General features: G+C 39.9%; 1 protein-coding gene across 1 annotated transcript in view; it reads right to left on the bottom strand.

The window, feature by feature from the left end:
• Window positions 1-387: 387 nt before the first annotated feature.
• The window catches only part of LOC123754369 (protein Asterix-like), a 33,479-nt gene continuing 22,113 nt past the window's right edge, over window positions 388-11,753 (bottom strand). The window contains exons 2-5 of the mRNA XM_069308533.1: window positions 10,376-10,541; window positions 6,449-6,557; window positions 3,685-3,782; window positions 388-1,437 (exon numbers count right to left, since the gene is read on the bottom strand). Coding sequence (XP_069164634.1) covers window positions 1,362-1,437; window positions 3,685-3,782; window positions 6,449-6,557; window positions 10,376-10,541 — 449 coding nt within the window. The 3' untranslated portion in view covers window positions 388-1,361. The remainder of the gene's footprint in view (window positions 1,438-3,684; window positions 3,783-6,448; window positions 6,558-10,375; window positions 10,542-11,753) is intronic.

Below are 11,753 nucleotides of genomic sequence, written 5' to 3'. Positions count from 1 at the left end.
GTATTGTATAGTGAATATTCTTTGCTTGAGCCAGTGAGCCCAACCATCTTACTGATACATCTCAGCGTAATACTGTAATGGGAAGGAGAGATACTGTATACAGTATAGTAACGGGAGGAACACGCAGTCAACAAGGTAGTACCGATAAAATCCTGATATACCATATAATTCAACATGACAAATGCACTATTGAAAGGAGAAGATAATTATATATGGTAAAAGGTTTACTATGAAATACAAAAGTACATATTTTACAATAATACATATGGCTGCATTAATATATATTTTATACACTAAGTATAGTACTGTATAAACTGTTATACATACTGTACTTACAACCTGTAACTATATTTTAGAAATTCTAAATTCTGATACAGTCAAAATAAGAAATTAAGGAATGATATGTTTCCTTTGTAACCATAAAACAACAACTTTGCATAACTAAGCAAAATGGAAGAGGAGGCAGTCCTAAAAGAGGAATTAACAATTTACTGTAGAATCTGTCTTTATCCCCATGAACGCCCCTCTGATGGAGTAACCACAACTGAAACCTATTCAGGTAGCCCTATCTTAACATGCTCTTCTGATTTGTCCTCTTTCCTTTATGTCTAAGAATTATTAGCCAGCAGTAACTGGTTGGAGTTAATGTAATTTCATGATCAAAAAGATATTATGCAGTTGATGTCACCTCGAAGAAAACTATAAAATCAGTGCTAGTGACTGATAACTTTGCCTGTCATCCGATCAGGTGACAGCCTGACTCTACTGAATGGACAGTACTGTACTGTACTCCAAAAGTCTCCCTTCCCCCATACTGACTGCCTACCATTCCACTCCCAATTCCCTTTCACTCTTCTATTTTTAACGTGGTGATCAAGTCTTCCTTTTATGTCTAATATGGAGGCTATATACTGTACTAATGTGGTTATCACTCGAGGATCAACTCGTATGGTACTTCATATTCCAGGATATTTCAAGCTTTGACCTTCATGCTATTGCCTTTTACACTTGCATGAATGACATGATAATGTTATGGGACAATACAAATTTGTCCATTTGTTAAAGAAAAAAAAAAGACAAGCTGCTTACAAGAAACTTTTGGATGGGAAGTATAACAAGAATTATATAGTGCAGGCTACACAAATTAAAAGATTAACAAACCAAGCCATTTTGTAACTCATGCACATCATCAAATGTTGGCACTGTTCCATATTGCACATCATAATACAAACCTGGCACCATTAGCTAGTTTATTAAAACTAAAATTGTCACTGTCATTCAGCAGTACAATTTTAATACAAGTATGGTGAGGCAATTATACATTTCCATTCAACCAAAAACAATCGATAATATAGAACAGTTTATATATTGGACCATGGAGGTGTCATTGGCTGTGGGTTTTGAAGGTAGGACATCACAACTGCAGAAATGGACAACCTGAAATGTTAATATAATTAGTAAATTATTTGTGACAAGCAAATAAAAGTATATTTGTTTAATTATGATAATTTACTTTGAAAATCAGAACTATTAGCCAGTAACAATGGGTTGATTAATGTAATTTAAATTACATTCAATAACAAAAGACAATTATGCAAGTGTTGTCACCCTTAGGAAAATCATGAAGTCAATGCTATAGTGACAAGTAAGCTCAGAAAACTACTGACAGGGCTCTCCCAAAAATAACAAATCAGAGCAAGAGAGATTGTTGAAACACAGGGAATACAGAGGACATACTCAGCACACAAACACAATAAAGTACATAAATTATTGGGACCATTTGAAGCTCCCAAAATGTACTCTGGAAAGGAGACAAGAGAGGTATCATGTACTGTATACATGGACTGAACTCCAGGTCGAAAATTTGCACAGTATTATAACATAGTGGAGCGAACAATATGGTAGGAAATGCAGAATAGCGCAAGTGAAGAAAAAATGTGCCACAGAAACAGTCATAGAACACTGTATGAATATCCAGGTCCAAAATTTGCACAATATTATAACAGATGCTATACCGATGATGATACTTTTCAAAACGCTTGTGCTCTCTAGAGTGGAGTACTGCTGCACAATGACAGCCCCTTTCAAAGCTGGAGAAATTGCTGACCTGGAGAGTGTGCAGAGATCCTTTACTGCTAGAATCCACTCAGTAAAACATCTAAACTATTGGGACCGACTAAAGAGCCTAAATCTGTACTCCCTTGAGCGCAGGCGGGAGAGATACATAATAATTTACACGTGGAAAATATTAGAGGGGCTGGTCCCAAACCTGCACACAGAAATAACATCACATGAGACCAGAAGACATGGAAGGATGTGCAGAATACCCCCGTTGAAAAGCGGAGGTGCAACAAGTACTCCGAGAGAGAACTCTATCAACATCAGAGGCCCGAGACTGTTCAACACGCTTCCGCTACACATAAGGGGCATAACTGGCCGACCCCTCACAGTGTTCAAGAGAGAACTGGATAAGCACCTCCAAAGGATACCTGATCAACCAGGCTGTGACTCATACATCAGGCTGCGAGCAGCCGCGTCCAACAGCCTGGTTGATCAGTTCAGCAACCAAGAGGCCTGGTCGACGACCGGGCCGCGGGGACGCTAAGCCCCGGAAGCACCTCAAGGTAAGGTAAGGTAGTGGAGCGAACAATATGGTAGGAAATGCAGAATAGCGCAAGTGAAGAATAAAGGTGCCACAGGAACAATCATAGAACACTGTATGAATATCAAAGGACCACGGCTCCTTAATATCCTCACAGCAAATAAAATAAGTATGGCTGGAACAAAAGTATTTCTTCAAGAAAAAATTAGAGTTTCCTGCAAGAAGTGCTGGACTAACTAGATTGTAAGTGGGAATATGGCCCTGCAGGCCACTCCAAGCAACAGTCTACTGGACCAAGATCTTGCACGTCATGCCTGGCCCAGGCCAGGCTTGGAGAAAAGAAATCCCAGAACCCCCTTATCCAGGTACAAATCCAGATCCAGGTAATGAAATGCCCTTTTCAGGCATGTAGTCAATCGCTCACCTCCCAGTCCTGTTCTCTTCCTTATAGAATATTTGGGGGTTCCATTTGGCTCAACGAGCGGGGATGGCAGGCTAGCTGGGACTTTAGGTGACCTGACCCACCATATGATGGTGGTCAGGCACATCATGGTTCAACCTGTCCTCTTGAAAATAACGTCGCGTTTCGTTCGAATGCATGCTATATCCAAAAATGAACGTAATTGGAAATGAAATTGGCTCACGAAAGTGATATACTGTCGCATTTTCTCTAAGTCCTCTGGCTTACTTGGAAAGGTTAGGAGAGGAAACTTTCATTTAACGTTTTTCATAGCTTTTGAAACTTGAGGACAATTTCCTGCCCTCCTAACCTACGAGAGGACCCTTAACTTACTGTTTTGAAACAAAATCCAAAATTTATTTTAATTTTTTTATTTTTAAATTACGTCTATTTTCGGCCATATGGGCAAACGACCAAATTCAGACGTACAGTAATTTGTAAGAGGACAGGTTGCACAGTTAGGGTATTTACCCCGTCGCAATGTTTATTTGCCTTAGTACACCAGGTTTTGGCCTTGTGTAAAGTAAAGTATATGTTAAAATGTGACATGCTATGAGGACAGGTTGTACCTTTATGGGTTTAGTAATATACAAATTTCAGAAGAAAACAAGATAAACCTTACATGAAGCTGCTGAGCATTTGTTTCGTATCGTCATTGACTCTCGAGTTGGCAAAGCTGATGCAGGAGCAGTATAGCGCAACCCAAGCACACCACTTCAACTGCAAGTAAGAAATAATGAGTTCACTATAGAGTATCATTTATAACAACAATGTCTAAAATTTCTATAATCATAGTTTTAATAATACAGTATTTGGAGGATTAAAATTCATAAAGTGAGTAGAAATCACATTCCTCAATATAAGTATTATAAGATTAAAACCCTAAATAAGAAAATGATCCAAGATAAAGTCTGATATTATTTACTTAAAACATGTACTGTACTATATATGTGAAAATTAAGCATTGAATACTGTATAATTAAACATCTTTTTCTGGTAGGCCCTTGATTTACCCATCTTCCACCAGATGACAGCCCTGAGGTTACCTGAGGTTTCAATCAACTTGCCTAAAAGGTCAACACTTCAAAAACGAAGGGTGAACAGGAGCACTGTCCAGAGCGAACGATGCACTAGAACCCCTACCCCAGCCAGGAACCAGGAGATATGGATCTACATGGCCCAAAGCTGGATCCGAAGAACTCAACTGAAGCAGACCGAGGCTAAAATACTGCACTGCCAGCTATCAAAGATTGATCTACCTTCCCTTCCCGCCCAACCACTTGGGCTAGACAGTAGAGCGAAGGCCCATTTTTTTGCAAGCCGGTTTTCAATCCCCGACTGTCCAAGTGGTTGGGCACAATTTCGTCCCCATGTCCCATCAAAAATCCTTATATTGATCCCTTCCAAATGCTATATAGTTATAATGATTTAGTGATTTCTCCTAATAATTCCCTTCCCTTCCCTTTCCCTCCAGAAAGTAGAAAGGGTGTAAAAAGAGAGGCAAACCGCAAGGAATACAACTAAGAAGATTCCTGATGATCTAGAACTGCACGCTGGAAAGCACGACAGGCCGCATATAGTGTAAATATGCAACCACATCCCACAGCAGCAGCTCAAACAACTAGAGCAATGCTATCAAGGCAATCTTTGAAGACAACACAAATGGTGAAGCCAGCTGGGAAGAACCCTGCTCTAAACATAATTACACCTGATCAACCAGGCTGTGACTCATACGTCAGGCTGCGAGCAGCCGCATCCAACAGCCTTGTTGATCAGTCCGGCAACCAGGAGGCCTGGTCGACGACCGGGCCGCGGGGACGCTAAGCCCCGGAAGCACCTCAAGGTAACACTGAGAAGAGCTCCAGAGTTGCACAAAAATGGAGACCCTATGCCAAATGGATCTAAAATTTGTGGGCCAACATGATCTATTACAGTATGTACTTATCATTTTGACAATGGCATATGATAGAGCAATCATTGGCAAACAATTCCATTTAAAAATCATAATTACAGTATATGACAGTTATTGGTGGTCCCAACATAACATAATGACCAGGATTTACACAAACTCAACCATTCTTGACATAAATCCCAGTAAATTGAGGGTACCGGTAGTATAGTCGAGTTCGTTCTTGACTCGCAATCTAGAATTCTGGGTTCAAATCCCAGGCAAGATAGAAATGGCTGGTGTGTATCCTATCACCTAATGTACCTGTTCACCTAGCAGGAAATAGGTACCCAAAAGTCAGTCGGCTTATTGTGGGATTGCATACTGGGGAGGGTCAGTAATTAGACCCTAGGGATAGGGGGGAAAGGGGGGGGGGGAACCTGGATACAAACCTAACATGTACTGTATGTATAACCTGGCTGCCAGTCCTCCAACACAATGAATTATTATTATTAATAAATTATTCGCAAAAAATTCTTTTATGATGCGTCTTGATTATGGCATATGATACTGATCACGGATAATTTGGTATTAAAATTATAGATGTACACACACACAACTTTATTGAAACCAAACATTCAAAAGGAGAGAACTTTTTCACCAAGCTTGAGAGAGGAAATGAGGAAGGGATAGTCTCACACCCTCCCTCCCTCTTCCCCCATGCCCAGCATTCAGCCGACTGCTGTTGCTTTGTCACACTTTTGGCTCACTTCACGCTCATGCCATAAATTTTTCAGTAAAGTGAAAATGTATTTTGACTTAATTACAATCTTCGGCACAATAATTACCGAATAATGGACATCCATGTTAGTCACAAGGGTTGAGTTGACGGTTCTCCAACCTCCTATCAATTAAAAAACTAGAAAGATCAGACCTATGTGACAGGTATTGAAGTATTATTAGTGTGACTCCAACTGTACACACAGAAGATGATGCAAGGCACCAACATGGCACACGAGTCAGAATCAGACATAACACACACTAAAATACCCAGCAACAGGCCTGGCCACGTGGACCGAGTCCCAAGCAGTACTGATGTAATGGCAACTCAAAAGGAGAAGCCCTGACTAGGACAACACCCAGAATCTTGAAAAATATTACTGGTGGGAATGGGTAATACAAACTAGCTACAAGGCAGAGAGTTGAGAAACTAAATCAGAATGAATGAACAGCTAAGGGCACACAAGATGGGTGCCTTAAACTGACAAGTGAAGCATGAATATAAACAATACAAAAAGCATGGCTCCCACAGAAAATGTTCCCATGAATGCCAACATCACTTACATACAATATACAGTAGTTCATAAAATATGAGTTGAAAACAAAAAAAAACTGAGCAAGCTAGTGCCAGGATGAATAGGGATGATAGTGGTAGACAATAGGGATGATACCGTGGGCTTCAGAACAGACCCTATAATGCCAGAAACCCAAAACTTACTCTCATCATTAGACCACACATGCTGAAGATCATGCCTAGTACATTCATGTAGTCAGTAGTTGGATCTTCACCAGGGGCCCCTGGAGTCCCTTGTGCTGATGGTTTGTACCTGTCAATGGTCAAATTACATTATATTGCAGTTGGTATGTATAAAAATGTAATATTAATGTATTATTATTATTACTGTATCAGTAAGGTGTTATTGATCAAATAAGTAACATTAAAGCATGAGTGAGAAGGCAAATAAAATGAATTCAATAAACACAGGTTTTATAATTCTCTTTGCAAGAAGTGATTAGTTATGGAAAATCAGGAGGGAAGATGAGAGAACATATTACAAATACAAACAACAATGAAGTTCATTAATTACTGTACACAAACCCTCACAAAAGTAACATTTGAAAAAAAAATACAGCACTGAATGTAATGAAACACCATTTTCTGGGTGAGCCCAGAGGCTCCCTGGAGCCTACAAGGCTCTCCACAGAAAAGATTTTGAAAAGTTTTTTACTTGTATCGTACTTAAGTATGATTTCCCATTGGGACAAAGCCAGTTAGGTTTATCAAGGTCCCCTCTAGGCCAACTACTAGTCTTTCCCAAGATGCAACCAACAGTAGTTGCCCAACTCCTAGGTACTTATTTACCGCTAGGTGAACACAGGCATCGGGCAAAAGCAAACGTGCCAAACGTCCCTGTCCTGCGGCAGAAATCAATCCCGAACGTTTCAATTGCGAGCTGACCGTGTTGACCACTACACTACAGTATTTTGAGGTTATCTTGAGACGATTTCGGGGCTTAGCGTCCCCGTGGCCCAATCCTCGACCAGGCCTCCTTTTTGTTACACCCCCCCAGGAAGCAGCCAGTAGCAGCTGTCTAACTCTCAGGTACTTATTTACTGCTAGGTAACAGGGGCATCAGGGTGAAAGAAACTCTGCCCATTTGTTTCCACCTCCACTGGGGATCAAACCCGGAACCTTAGGAATACAAATCCGGAGCGCTGTCCACTCAGCCGTTAGGCCCCCCTGACACTACAATGGGTTATTTGTACAAATGAATCGCCATTATCTGTACATTCTTGTAAAGCCACTAACATGCATAGCATTTTAGGCAAATCTTAAAGCTAACGCAAAATTTGCAGTGAATTTTAAATTATTGTACAAGGGAAACAGTTAATCTTAAGAGAACAAATCTACAAGGGGCCGTGATGAGGATTCGAACTTGCGTCCAAGAGCATCCCAGACGCTGCCTTAATCGACTGAGCTACGACATGGTATAAGAATTGCAACTAGAAATTCTTCTGAATTTACTTGGATCCTGCAGCCTCTCCGAGAGACAAACCAGGATTTTACACAACTCCCCCCATGCACTCGAGCTATGTCAATAGGCCGTTCTACCTCTTCGCCCTTACTTCATTATACACAAATCACAATAGCGTGACATCTAAGCTAAGCTAATTGTTAAGCGAGAGGTAAGGTAGTAATAAGGGTGATGAGAAATTATGTTGATGGAGTGCATTTGTAGATAGTACAGCACTAGATGAGTAATTAGCACAATGTGGGATACTAAAGTGAAGACATTGGGTTAGGAAATTCCACACATTTGGTCTCTCTATATAGAGACCTGCATAGAGAATCTTAGAGATATTTCAGCAGTGATGTTCATGCAGAACATCAAACATTCTTATTTCATACGATTCGGAAGTTTAAAATCTGAGTTAGTATTAAGGAACAGAGCTTTGCAAGTGTTTATAATGTGAAGAGAATGAAGAGTACGGATTAAATGTTTAGTATGTCCAGGGGTTTGAGCAAAGAGGCTGTATGTTGTCTGAAAACAGAATTTATTATAGTTGAGGGTATCACAGTGTAATCAACTCTCATACCAGGAACAGTTGAGGGCCACAGCACTAACAACACTTCAAACCAGACATGACTTAGCAGACCTCATTGAAATTTTAAAATACTGAACAATTTGGAGGATGTTGATCCAGATAATGTCTTATAAAAGCTCAACAAACCACAACATAGGACTGAAAACAAGAGATGCCTTTTACCCCCATACGGTTATAAACCCATGGAACTGCCTACCTGCCAAACATAATTGCCCAAACTCTTACATTTTAAAATCCAACTGGAAAAAAATAATCAAGGCAAATGAGGGGACTTTGGACAACCTTTTCTGTTCTCGTCGAGGCCACTAATACGTTAGTGGCCCTCAGGTAAAGTCAGGTAAAAATCGGTTGCCTTTCCCCTTGACTCCCAATTGGGGATCCTGGGTTCAATTCCCAGTCAGGACAGATATGGCTGGGCACATTTCCTTTCACCTAATTCTTCTGTTCACCTAGCAGTAAACAGGTACTCGGAAATTAAACAACTGTTGTGGGTAGGATGATATAAATACTGTACTTTGTAAAGAAAACCAGATACAGTACTGTAATAACAAAATATATTTAAATTAAGATTATAGTGCATTTTAAAATCTGGTTATGTGGTCGCTGATGGAGAGTTTCCATAAATACGTAACTAACATGAAACTGGCCGCTAACAGTTTCATGTCAATGGCTGCTTCGGCCAGCTGCATTTAGTTCAATAAACATTTCTGTATATTACCTGTTGATGGTTTTAACAGTTCTTCACACACAGCCTGGCCTTTATACGGGTCATGAAAGGTCTACCAGAACCTAGTGAGTTACTTGAAACACCTAACATTTTTATGCAAACTTTGTACAAAATTATTAATTACTACTATACACTGATAACACAACTGTTGTTTTCCAATAGTTGTGTTAGTCCTACATTGCTTTTTTATCACTAGTAAAACGGTCTGTAATAATGTGTCACCCTGTACACATGACTGTTCACCAATGGATTGGAAAATTTACCTAACCTTACCCAGGCTAACTCAAACCAACCAAGCCTAACACAGCCTAATCTTGGCTAATACATCCTAACGTATCAAACTTTATGGATGGTACTTTTTGGACATGAAATAATTCGACGATGCTCGTTTTCCCGTTTGTTAAAACCGTATACACTATACTGTTATGGTAGGATGTATTAGCTTAGGTTAAGCTGTACTGGACTCCATTGGTTTGGGTTAGGTTGATTCTTGGTTTGGTTAGTTTAGGTTGGGTTGAGCTAGGTTATCTTGAGATGATTTCGGGGCTTGGCGTCCCCGCGGCCCGGTCCTCGATCAGGCCTCCTTTTTTGTTACACCCCCACCAGGAAGCAGCCCGTAGCAACTGTCTAACTCCCAGGTACCTATTTACTGCTAGGTAACAGGGGCATCAGGATGAAAAACATTTTGCCCATTTGTCTCTGCCTTCACCGGGTATCGAACCCGGAAACCCTAGGTTAGATAGGTTTTAACATTTGTTTGCGAGTCATTGTGTATGTGGTATGACTTGTATCTGATTTAATATGGTCTTATCTGTCAAAACTAAAAATTAAGTAAAAATCTTATATACCTTCTTGTATATAAATAAATAAATGAGCTTTGTTTAACCCTCGCCATTTCTTTTCAAACTCCAAACAAAATGGGAGTAAAAAATCATTTCAACAAGGCTAGTTTTCTGATAAAAATGTACTACTAAGTTAGACTTGGTTATGTTATATGGATTAGGTTGTTTTATCATTAATCATTATCGTTTTAAGTCTGCTAACTAAGCATCTTGTATACGTAATGACCTATACCCCCTACAGCAAAAATACCGAACTATAATACCCTAAATCCCACCCATATAGGTGTACAGACAAGTAATTCTTTAAACATCACACCAAAGCATTGTACAGACAAGAAAACCCATGCCTATATAAGAACGAATTGTCCATATGATGACCTACTAACTTCCTCCCCCACACACACACAGATCCTCATCATTACACAATAATAACATCTTGCACTACAATATCCCCCCTACATTCACTTACCTAACAATCTTATCCACTCTCCGTGGGTCAGAGCTGTTGTTTGACGTTGCATTTTGAGTGGGAATGTTGCTGGCGAGCTGCTCCTGTATGTCGTCTGCTGGTCCACAACAGTGCTGGTGGAGGCCGAGGGTTCCGGGCCACGGGGACCTCGGTTGCCAGATCCAAACTGCGGTAAGTATCGAATTTGTAATAAGAGTAATATATATATATATTATATATAATGTATATATTGTTAAATATGACCGAAAAGGTAAGATTAATAATTCTACCACGAATTTTCTCAATATTTCTTATGTTTCTTTTTTACTGTGGATGGTAATTGAAAAATCAATTCTCCAAAATTCATTTTTATTTCTAGTCTGACGCGAGGCTTGAACGCGTTTCGTAATAACTTGTTACATTTTCAGAGACTTTAGTTTATACACACACAACTGTAACCTGAGAACACTAAACAGAGTTTTACTTATGCTAACATTAAACAGCTTGTCTTATATACTCGCATTTGGGTGAGGTGATGTGTTGCAACAGTTTTGGAAGAGGTGAACAAACTTTTGACCAACGCAGAACACGGAACAATGGGTATAAATTGGATAAATGAGAGGGAAGAATGGAAGTAACTGCAAAGGGCCTATTGACCCATACTTCCTCTTGATGCTTCTATATTGGTACGGAGTCTTGAAGTGGGTAGAATATAGTTGTGCATCAATTGGCTGTTGATTGCTGGTGTTGACATCTTGATGTGTAGTGCCTCACAGATGTCAAGCTGCCTGCTATCGCTGTATCTATCGATGATTTCTGTGTTGTTTGTTAAGACTTCTCTGGTGATGGCCTGGTTGTGGGAAGAGATATGTTTCTTAATGGAGCCCTGTTGCTTATGCATTGTTAATCGCCTGGAAAGAGATGTTGTTGTCTTGCCTATATACTGAGTTCTTTGAGGCTTACAGTCCCCAAGTGGGCATTCGAAGGTATAGACGACGTTAGTCTCCTTTAAGGCGTTCTGCTTTGTGTCAGGAGAGTTTTTCATGAGTAGGTTGGCTGTTTTTTTGGTTTTATAGTAAATTGTCAATTGTATCTTCTGATTTTTGTCTGTAGGGATAACGTTCCTATTAACAATATCTTTCAGGACCCTTTCCTCCGTTTTATGAGCTGTGGAAAAGAAGTTCCTGTAAAATAGTCTAATAGGGGGTACAGGTGTTGTGTTAGTTGACTCTTCAGAGGTTGCATGGTGTTTCACCTTCCTTTTTATGATGTCTTCAACGAAACCATTGGAGAAGCCGTTGTTGACTAGGACCTGCCTTACCCTACAGAGTTCTTCATCGACTTGCTTCCATCCTGAGCTGTGGCTTAGAGCACGGTCGACATAAGCGTAGACAACATT

The sequence above is a fragment of the Procambarus clarkii genome, chromosome 62, assembly GCF_040958095.1.
Source record: "Procambarus clarkii isolate CNS0578487 chromosome 62, FALCON_Pclarkii_2.0, whole genome shotgun sequence".
Lineage (NCBI taxonomy): Eukaryota > Metazoa > Arthropoda > Malacostraca > Decapoda > Cambaridae > Procambarus > Procambarus clarkii.
Note: the sequence above shows the minus strand (reverse complement) of the source record. Positions and strands in the feature narration are given on the sequence as shown.